The 11,512-nt window shown below is 40.1% G+C and overlaps 1 protein-coding gene across 3 annotated transcripts; it reads left to right on the forward strand.

The window, feature by feature from the left end:
- The first annotated feature begins 2,056 nt into the window (after positions 1-2,056).
- On the forward strand, positions 2,057-11,512 carry LOC134062495 (PEST proteolytic signal-containing nuclear protein-like). Of its 3 annotated transcripts, none has more exons than XM_062518517.1 (5): positions 2,057-2,133; positions 8,775-8,922; positions 9,068-9,142; positions 9,268-9,323; positions 11,072-11,512. In XM_062518517.1, the coding sequence occupies exons 2-5, from the start codon at positions 8,776-8,778 to the stop codon at positions 11,190-11,192; spliced, it is 399 nt and encodes a 132-aa protein (XP_062374501.1). In that variant the 5' UTR covers positions 2,057-2,133; position 8,775; the 3' UTR covers positions 11,193-11,512. The 3 variants fall into 3 exon arrangements, with proteins under 3 accessions (XP_062374501.1, XP_062374500.1, XP_062374499.1); XM_062518516.1 differs by having other exon boundaries at positions 2,062-2,133; positions 8,729-8,922; XM_062518515.1 differs by having other exon boundaries at positions 2,066-2,133; positions 8,726-8,922.

Raw genomic sequence — 11,512 nt, forward strand, 5'->3', positions numbered from 1 at the left:
TAATAACACATGGTAAAAAAAATATTTTGGTAAGAAATGTGTTGAGGAATCTTTTATGGAACTGACTGAGCCAAATCTGAGATTTACCAAATAGATCTAAATGAGAATTGCTTGAGTTTACAAAGAGACCTCTCTGGTGCCTCAGCCTGAGTAAAGAATGAGACATATAAATTTGACAAAACTGAGCATTATTTAAAACATAGCTGAGATCTCATTAGTAGATTAAAGGGAGTCTACACTGAGCCTAACACGAGATTTACCAAAGAGACTTAAATGAGAATTTCTTGAGTTTACAAGGAGAGCTCTCTGGTGACTCAGCCTGAGTAAAATATGAGACATATAACGTGGACAAAACTGAGTATTATTTGAGACCTAATTGAGATCTCATTTATAAATTAAAGGGAGTCTACACTGAGATAACATAACTGTCCCGAGACAAACCTGAGAAGCGTGAGACAAAGGCAATAATCTCATTTTTGTATCACTGTGATCTCATTATTGTCTAGGAGAAACAAATGAGAAACAAAAGAGATCTCATTCTAAGAATTTCTTTCCTCTGGGTTAGGATATTTCCACGCCCAGGGTAAAAACAAGGCGTGTATGCGTTGCCGGTTGTCATGCGGTTATGCATTGCCCCACACACATATTGAATGAACTTAAAAGAGTTAACTGCAGTGTTAACAAAATCAGTAGTAAATATTAGGAGTCATCAACATGGAAATTGAAATCACCACAAAGAATAATTCTGTCATACTTCAGAATGGGATTGGAAAGAAAGTTAGAGAACTCTGCTAAAAAGTAGCCAATTGATTTTGGTGGGCAATAGATTGCAGCAAAAAATAATAGGGCAGAGACCACCAGGCTCAAAAGTAAGAGCTTCAAATGACTAAATTCCTCACAAAGTGCTTGATAACATTTCAAATTCTTCCTGTAAACGCTCACTAAGCCACCACCACAGCCACTAGCCCTTGGTTTAGCCTATTGAAACAGTCATGTGGAGGGCACAGTTCAATAAGTTGATCATTAAAGCTGCTGTTGGTAAGATGTTTTTGATCATATTCACTGAAACTGACAATATGCTCCGACAGAACAACAAATCAGCTGTTTCAGAAAAAAAAAACTCTGTGCTTCTACATCCACCTATATGGCCTGTTATTTATTGTTTTGCAAAAATCCACCGCTCCGAATTGGTCTTTTAAGCGCAGGGTAATGATCATTGGCAGATCTGACTGTCAATCACAGTATACTTAACGCACAGTCACATGATTATTTCTGAGATTCTGATACGTTTTAAACCATGATGTAGGCCTATGCACAATTCCGGTTTGACAACGCATCAGAATCTCAGAAATGATCATGTTTGCAGTTAAGGCGGCTACATCAAGTCGAATCCCCCTGCACAAACTTGATGGGAGGGTGCTCAGTGGTAGTGGGGGAGGGGCATGAGAGTTGTAGCCCTATAGCCTCACTCAAAATGTTGCCTCAAGTCCCCTCAATCTGCCAGACTTGCCAACTGCAGCTTTAGGTCAGAAGATGAATAAAATGTAATGGGGAGGAACCTCAACTATTATGACATTTCTGGTTTCTGAACTGAACTTTCCTAGTTACACATGAAGGCGCTCACAGGCTAATAGAATAAAAAACTAAATTTGGAATGTTGCATTTGAAGAACATACACATTGCTGAGTAGGTCTATATTTTTGTAAGTCACTAAATCTGTTCCAAAAAGTTCCAAAATCAAACGTGTGTGATTCATTTGCAGAATGCTAGCGGGTTATGGGCAACAATAGGCCCTACCCAACCTGTAAGAAGTCAAAAGGTCAAGTAGCCTACTTGTTAATTTAACTTTCGACCTAATAATCCATATTGACAACCAAATCTTAGATTTTCAGTGACAATCCCCATTGTTTTTGCACTTACTCGCGATCGCCCCTAGCGGAACGGCAACAGATTGCAAACATTGCAGTGAACCGGCTCTCCGTAAACGGGCTCTGCTCCTGTGCGGTAGATGGCGTTATGCAACAATACAATTTGTATTCTGCCAAAAGAGAGAAGAAGAAAAGGAAGCAACAGATACGTCACTTAACATGGCGGAAAGGAAACACATCTCTGAAGAGCTGACAGAAGATGAAGGTGATATTCACAGATAAAATGAATATAGTTATTCAATGTTTTTATATTTGTTTATATTATTATTCCAGGCTTATTTTCTGTTACTACTAGGCTATATCTTCGTCCATAGCAATAGTAAATACGTGCATCGGTAGAGTTGTAACTTAAGTAGCTACTTGAGACAAACACCACCAACGCGTTTGGCTCTGGTGATAGCTGTTGGCATACTCAGACTTCAGATTTCGGCCTCGATTTTGAATTTAGCAGACTCATTTTAAGAATTAAAGCCAAACGAACGCTTGGTTGGGTACAATTCAGCGCGTAATCGAAATATATCAGAGACGGTCTTTGCCGTGTCGCAGACTAGCTAGCATAGGTATTTGGAGAAATCATTTGCAACAACTGGCAAGGAGCTCATGATACACCGAGGTAGAATACCGTTCAAAACCTGCCGTGAAAATCTATGGCGATTGGCGATCGTTCGGAGTGTGATGCCAAGGGTGTAAATAGGCCAGGGGTGGGCGATTATTTTCCACACAGAGCTAATTGGCTATTCGCTTTGATAATGTGAGCCGCGGGCCACACATCATTCAATGTGTTGACTTAACACATCAACACAATGCATTTTAGGGGGGTTGGGTTTCTTCAAAACCCACTAAAATGCGTTGTGTTTGATATGTTAAAATATATAAAAAACAATACATCGATCCTTAACATTTTAATAGTAATGAAAGGGTACATCAAAGCCAACCAAAGGTCTAGCTTGTAAATAGTGAGATGGGGCAAGAGCATGGTTGTTGGAAGGGAGTAATGATGCCTTCATATGGTATGCTAATTATGGTAAATACCAAAAGCCGATGTGAGAAATGTACCTGCGTGAAGCTGGCCCCCCATGTTATTCAAAAATGATTAAAAACACTGCTATTCGTTTGTGCTACGTTTGTGCCGGTTTGTGCCGTAAAAAATGTCGTTTGTGCCGTTAAGGGTTTTTAAGTAATTCAACTTTACATTTTCTGGCCAGTGACGTCACTCAGCCCCCCATACATGTCCAAATTTCCCCAAAATGGTCTCAATCGTTTGTGCTACGTTTGTGCTGGTTTGTGCCGTTAAAAGTAACATTTGTGTTGCTATGTTTTTTAAGCTATTCCACTTAATTTGTTACACGCGTGACGTCACCCAGCCCCCCATCAATGTCCAAATCTTCCAAAAATGGTCTCAATCGTTTGTGCTACATGTGTGCTGATTTGTGCCGTTAAAAGAAACATTTGTGCTACTATGTTTTCCACGTTATTATGGTTTATTTATTACTCGCGTGACGTCACCAGCCCCCCATCAATGTCCAAAACTCCCAAAAATGATCTCAATCGTTTGTGTTGCGTTTGTGCTGATTTGTGCCGTAAAAAAAAATAACATTTGTTCAGCTATGCTTTTTAAGTAATCACGCTTTGTTACAGGCGTGACGTCATTCAGTCCCATTCAGCGTCCAAATCTCCTCAAAATAGTTGCGCTCGTTTGTGCTACGTGCGTGCGGATCTATTTCATTAAATGTTTGTGTTGCCTAGGCCTACTATGTAGAGGTTAGCCAGGGGGCTTGTCCAGCAGTTTTAGCTTATGCTAGACATCACCCAGCCCCATCAATGTCCTTATCGATTTACGGTGCTACCCTCTTTACTTGGCTGTTTCTGCTGCCCAGAATTTTATACACCAGTTGCTGGTGCGTAACGTCAGAATTGCTATCGCTACTGTGGATTACTGCTACCTGAACTCTGTGAGCTAACTGTGGCTACTTGTGGACTCTTTCGCTACTGTGGATTACTGCTACCTGAACTCTGTGAGCTAACTGTGGCTACTTGTGGACTCAATCGCTACTGTGGATTACCTGAACTCTGTGGGCTAGCTGTGGCAACTGGGACTCCCCGAACTAACAGGCCTGTCTGTGTGTGTGTGTGTGTGTGTGTGTGTGTGTGTGTGTGTGTGTGTGTGTGTGTGTGTGTGTGTGTGTGTGTGTGTGTGTGTGTGTGTGTGTTGTGCGTGTGTTGTGCGTGTGTGTGCGGGCATAGTTAGCCCCAGGCCGGGGTTAATGGCCAGTCCCTTCCCCTAGCATAACTCCGCCATAGAGAGGGCTGTTTTAGGTGGGTTGTGTGTGGATGAATGCAGGGTGGGTGCATTCGGGAGGTTGGGTTGTGTGTGTCAACTTTAAATAAATTGTAAACGTGACTCCCTGTCTGTGTGTGATTTGACTCCTCCTCCGACCACGAAACAAATATTACAATATTCTCTAAAATAAGCAAAAGTTTTTGTTTGGCCTATGCATCAAAATGACAGAGCGTTGCGCACTGCCCGCACACAAGCAGCATTTAGGCAGATACTTGAAGTCGTCTCCAAGGCCACCAGTTAATTCTGGTGGTTACAGCAATTCTGACGTTACGCACCAGCAACTGGTGTATAAAATTCTGGGCAGCAGAAACAGCCAAGTAAAGAGGGTAGCACCGTAAATCGATAAGGACATTGATGGGGCTGGGTGATGTCTAGCATAAGCTAAAACTGCTGGACAAGCCCCCTGGCTAACCTCTACATAGTAGGCAACACAAACATTTAATGAAATAGATCCGCACGCACGTAGCACAAACGAGCGCAACTATTTTGAGGAGATTTGGACGCTGAATGGGACTGAATGACGTCACGCCTGTAACAAAGCGTGATTACTTAAAAAGCATAGCTGAACAAATGTTATTTTTTTACGGCACAAATCAGCACAAACGCAGCACAAACGATTGAGATCATTTTGGGAGTTTTGGACATTGATGGGGGGCTGGTGACGTCACGCGAGTAATAAATAAACCATAATAACGTGGAAAACATAGTAGCACAAATGTTTCTTTTAACGGCACAAATCAGCACACATGTAGCACAAACGATTGAGACCACTTTTGGAAGATTTGGACATTGATGGGGGGCTGGGTGACGTCACGCGTGTAACAAATTAAGTGGAATAGCTTAAAAAACATAGCAACACAAATGTTACTTTTAACGGCACAAACCAGCACAAACGTAGCACAAACGATTGAGACCATTTTGGGGAAATTTGGACATGTATGGGGGGCTGAGTGACGTCACTGGCCAGAAAATGTAAAGTTGAATTACTTAAAAACCCTTAACGGCACAAACGACATTTTTTACGGCACAAACCGGCACAAACGTAGCACAAACGAATAGCAGTGTTTTTAATCATTTTTGAATAACATGGGGGGCCAGCTTCACGCAGGTGAGAAATGTACATGTAGGCCTATTGGTATTTTCCACTGGGCAACTCGTAGAATATTTTGATGGAGTTGCCGAGATGAAATAACCTTTGACCTTTTCAAAATAGCAGAGAGTAACGGAAGAGTTGTGAATGAGCATTGTGCACTACTAAACGTGTTTTGCTACTGTTTTTGTAGCCTATACAATGTTGTCATTGACAATTGTATAATGCGTTTACACACTCAGTGTTCATTTTTAAAAAGCCATAATGGTTTGGTGTTACCTACCCAGAGCGATGCTAGCTAGCAGTAAATAGGAGTCTCTTAATCATGAGTGGCAGGCAATTTACTCATTTCCCAACAGTACGACGACAACAAAAGCACTTGAACACAACACACTGGTAAATACCAGTTCACAAATGGAAAAAAATAATCTCTTCCATAGCACATGAATGCAGCATAAGTTCCACAGTTTGAGTGCTGCATAGAAGAAGGCCCTTGCTCCCTTTGTGGTGAGGTAGTGTTAGTTATTTAGCTGTGGATGGTTGTCTGGAATGAGAGGGTAGTCTGTGAAATATGGACAGCAAATGTGGTGGAGAGTTTTGAATATCCTCAGCAGGATTTTAAAGTTGATTTGATATTTAGGGAGTCAATGTACCTGAATCAGTAGAAGTGTGACATGATGGGAGGACTTTGAGAAGATGATGCCTGCTGCAGGGTTTTGTAGGCTATGGACGAGTTTATTTGCAGTTAGTAAGCTCTTCAGTGGAGTGTTGAGTTAGTGCAGGGTGCAATCTGGAGTTCTGTCTTTGGCCTTTTTTCTGTTTGCGTACGCAGCCTCACAGCTGTTCTGCCATTGAACATAGAAACAAAAATGCTGAGGAAAAATGTTGCTAAACATATTTAGGGATGCACAATATATCGGCGGCCGATGTATTATTGGCTGATAAGTAAAAAAATTAAAATAGTATTATATTATTTTTTAAAGCCCTAATTTCCTAAAGTCCCAGGCGTAAGCCTACATAAGGTTCGCCTGGCTACACTGAGCTGAGCTCGGTTGGCTTTACTTCTTCCTCAATATAATGTCAGCGGTGAATGTATTTCACCGCTCTAACAAGACCTGTGGATCTGCGTTGAATCTGTGCATCCCAAAATTCTCACGTGAATGATCCGCCAGTTAACCTTATCTGGAGTGTTTGCACTTTACTGTGAGTAGACATCTGTGTTGTGTTGTTTATGAATAAATATGACCCCAAAAGGAGCGGGGGATACCGCTGACGTTTTATTCTGTACACATGCACAGCAAAACATATACAGGTTGAGTTTGGTTTGGCAATAGCTCCTCTTTCCATAAAGATTTCAGACAGACAAAGTAAAAATGCAATAAAATTAAGAATAAAAACAGGACATACCTGCACACATGCACAGCTAAACATACTGTATACAGGGTGAGTTCGGTTTGCCAATAGCTCCTGAAAAGTTCACACAAGCCAACTATTGTAGGTGCTATATGCTATTCCAGCTACCTAGTGACTGTACATCACTGTAGGGCTACTTTTGGCATGTGGCTAGATGGACGTACATGTAAACCATGCATTTTAAAAGTCAATTCACAAAAATAAGAAAAAAAGAATATACATAAACTGAATACAGACAATATAAGATGAAGCAATCTTATTGATGACAATATTTAATACTGATATTTATCAGATTGCTTATGAGGCTGTAATCACTCAACCTACCTCTTTCCATAAAGATTGTAGACAGGAAAGAGGAAGGGGTGAGACAGGGGCTTAAGACAAAGGGGGAGGGGAGGAGCTACTAGAGACACTAACTACCAGTGTGGAAAAAAATGAATAGATTTAAACTGTAACTATACTATAGATTTCTTGTGCAATCATGTTATTCATATAAGTGTACGGGGGAACAAATAAACAAACTCTTCAGTGGGACAAGTACATAAGTAGGCTTAGTTCTGAGTTGTATTTTAGTATTATATTTGCATTACGTTAGCTTGGGGTTTGTATTATTATGCTAACCATTCCTGCTTCAGTTCCAGACAGGTCATCAAAAAGTTATTTAGACTTTCAGTGCTTACCGCTTTAATTTCTGCTGCAGCCGGCTGTGCACAACAGAATAGACAGACGTAGATATAGTCTAAGGTGTTGCAGCTTTATTCAATTACCCGCAGTTGAAACTAAACATAACTTTACCTCACAAACTCTGATTTGGTTGCTGTAGCTTATTCCCTGCTGAGTGTTTATGAGCATTTTCTAATGAAAATGATTCATACACTGTCTCTAGCCACTCACTCGCAATTCACTGACGTCAGGTTCACTTAAAGGAGCGACACACATAGCGCTAGGGTACTGCCATTTTTGAGTGCTGTACTGAGGACGACTATCAGTTCTGTTCATCATTTGGTCGTAGGTGATATTACATGTAAATGCTTTTTAATTAAGCGTAATTTGCAAAGAGATTGTACCACATTGAAAGCTAATATTTTATCATAAGCAACCTACATTTGTCCTGTGTCAAATACCGTTGCATGTTCAGCTCTAAACAAAATAATTCAGGAATTATTTCATCAAACATGCGTAATGCGTAACCTTCGGTGCCTGGGCTCAATGATAATAGTGATTTAGCTTCAAATTAATACCAGTGTACAAAAGGCAAAAACACAGAAAACATTGAGATTGTTAACACGTATGTCACTTTTAATCAACCTGACTCTCGCCAGATCCTGCCGGGTGGTATTTCATAGATGTGACGTAGCGCCGAAGCGACTGTTTGATTCAAACAACAATGGCGGCATGCAGTGAGGAGTCGTGTGCTGACATCGATTCTGCTATTTCAACTGTTTTGTCGAATCTATCGAATATTAATTCTTTAAAAGATGAACATAGAACAGTTGTGTAGCCATTTATTGGTGGCAAGGATGTTTTCACTCTTCTTCCGACCGGGTGGCAAGAGTTTGAGGTAGCACAAGTGGTTTATCCAATCACATACAAGGCCCCGCCTTGTGAAATACATCTCCTATTGAGAAGTCCCAGATCCTTGTGTGGAGCTCTGCTACAAGGATCTGGCGAGAGTCAGGTTAACTTTTAATGGCTATTATTGTTTTATACAACTACTGCTACTAGTACTACTACTACTACTAATAATGATAATTATTATTCTTTTTATTATTATTATTATTATTATTATTATCATTATTATTATTATTATTATTACTTTATTATTACTACTTTGAGAACTGAGAAGGTATGTGGTATTGGAGCAAGTTCTTCTGGCGAACTTGTACCTTGATTGTGTCACTCACTGTATGTTAGGCAACAATCACTCACCTTGGTAAGTTGTGTTGCCTCCAGCAGGACCGGGGAAGGGAGGCAATGTGAAAACTAAGACTGTCTCTTCCAGCATGGTTGTGGGAGTAGAAGGATATTCTGGGAAGCGATCGGCTCGGGATGGCCCTGTGGAGCAGCCAGCACCCCCTAAAGTAGCAAGGCCTGGATATAGCCTGTCTCTGAAAAAACCTGCTCCGATCTCAATCAAATTAGGAGCTAATGTAAGTGAACCTCAAATGTGTTCATGGGGTTCTTTTTTCCCCCAAAAAACTGATATGCACTGACTATACATTGCATTTACTTATCTCAATGACTCTAATGCTGGCAAATCGGTTTTCTTTTTTCTTTTTTTTTTCACTATCCCAGAAAGTTAAAGAGACGGTGCCATCAGTGCCAGCAAAGAAACCTGCCCTGGCTGCTGTATTCAATGAAGATGAGGATGTGAGTTCTTCATTTAGTATTAGTTCCTGATTTCCTGATAACCTCTTCATATCAGCCTAGTCCCGAACACGTGTGAAATAAGGTAACTGACATGAGTGTTTGCTACATCATTTGGTCTACCACAGAGTGAACCGGAGGAAATGCCGCCAGAGGCCAAAATGAGGATGAAGAACATCGGCAGGTGGGGCTACGGATTCACTGTCTACACATCAATTACATACATATCAAATCAGTTACACAAATCCCATTATACTGCCTCACCAGCATTTGCCTGTGTGACAGACAAGGTTTCAATTTCCCCGACAATTTGGTGAAATGCCATAAAATATTGGGCCTATCTGTTTATAATGATCTTACAACAATAGGAGGTCTACACCGTAAAAATAAGATCTAACTAAGTGTTATTAATCTCATATTAAGATCATAAATCTATTTGGTATTGTTTTTAGTATGAAGAGATTCACTCTGTCGAAAAAACATTTGACTTAATTTGGAGAGTCTTATACGTTTTTATAAGTCAGACTCTTCTACCAACTAGATTTTTGATCTTGAAATAATAACACTTGGATAGATTTTATTAGCTAAGCAGTTTTTATAGTGTATGTGAACTTTTGAAGTGTATGTGGGCATAGTGGATGGAGTAGCCATCATATTTTCCAATCTCAGCCAACTACCTGGCAACAACAGACAGCACTTAGCAGGCTGAACCCTATGAGAGACCCGCTAGCATGTCAACTAAGCAAACCATGATTAAAAGACTAAGCAAAAAAACTTCATACGCTGCAAAAACTGCTGATCTAATAAAAACTAATCTTATATCAAAATTATGGTATTATTTTAAGTTTAAAGAAAAAAATCAATCAGAAAAAATTGTAAAATCATGTGACTCAAATCAGAGCAGAGCAGTGGCCATACCAAACTGTAGTGTAACCAAACTGTAATGTTTTAGATTAAATGTGCATGTTGAGGGCGGGTATCCATTCAGCGCGCACGAGAGTGGGCCAAGGAGAACGAGTTTACTTCTATTGTTTGGTGAAGTTGCACGCATAGTCTACAAAGGTTGCAGAAGAACTTTATGCTTCCACCCGAGCAGCGTCAGGTGCATCAGTGCGACCACACTTCCAGGGACAATATCTTTGGTTTTCATGGAGACAGACGCGGTGTGCACGGAAGGGAGGGGCTGTGTGTGTGTGTGTGTGTGTGTGTGTGTGTGTGTGTGTGTGTGTGTGTGTGTGTGTGTGTATGAGAGACAGACGCGTGATTGACAGAGAGGGAGAGCAGCCAAAGTAAATTCAGCTTAACGAATGCTGCGTGTTTTTCAATAGCGTAAATAAAAAAGAAAGAATAACGAAACGCAATATGTGGCGGCCAGTGCTGAATCTGTGGCCTACCGCCACAAATTAGTCTATGTTTGGGAAACACTGATATGATTGGAGTGAATAAATCAAGACATGACAATACATTTTATTACATTTCCTAGCCCAAGTTAACTTCTGTGGACATGTGGCAGTAGACCCATAATGAGCCCACACTTAGCTGATCAAGAGTCCACATATGATTGAAAGGATTATCATCACTGGGAATTAGAATCCTTACAAACTAACCAAGTGTTGTTAATCGTTTATCAAGATCCTGAAAACAAGCACATTTGTACTAAAAACAAACAAAATTGTGTTCCCGTGCATTGAGTAAATTTGTCTTGATAAGACTCTTTAAAATAAGTCACTCTTAAATTAAATCAAAATTATCTTTCAAGAGAGCGTAAGTAAGTCTCTTAATACTAAATACAATACCAAATTATTTTATGATCTTAATGAGATTAATACCACTTATTTTTTGCAATGCATAAATGACTGGAGGTGATAATGTTCATGATCAGACATGGTGACCAAAGAGAATTCAATTTGTCAATTCAATTTATGGCTACAGGGAGACACCAACATCAGCAGGACCCAATTCTTTCAACAAAGGAAAACAGGGTTTCTCTGATCACCAAAAGCTGTGGGAGCGCAAGCTGAAGGCCCAGAGTGACCAGCCGCCAAGACCTTAGACATTCTTACTACGGAACTTTTCTTGTGTGGTGTAAAAATGTAAATAACTTGTAGGACATTTGTCAGTTGTGAGTTTTTGTTTTCCTTTAATTCTCATTAATTTCTGTATTTACATTTGAGGGATTATTTCTCTAAATGAGTCTGTACTTTTTACATAGAGGGACTTTTTTTTCTTGCCAAATGGTTAACCAGATTGTCATTGTGGCTGGTTTAACTGCCAAGCCTGTTCACTTGCTTTCACACACTGATATTGGATGTTTTGGTGATTGGTAGTGATAATAGTGCTTGGAAATTGGTAATAAAAAGTCCTTGTATCTAT

Source organism: Sardina pilchardus, chromosome 17, assembly GCF_963854185.1.
Source record: "Sardina pilchardus chromosome 17, fSarPil1.1, whole genome shotgun sequence".
Lineage (NCBI taxonomy): Eukaryota > Metazoa > Chordata > Actinopteri > Clupeiformes > Clupeidae > Sardina > Sardina pilchardus.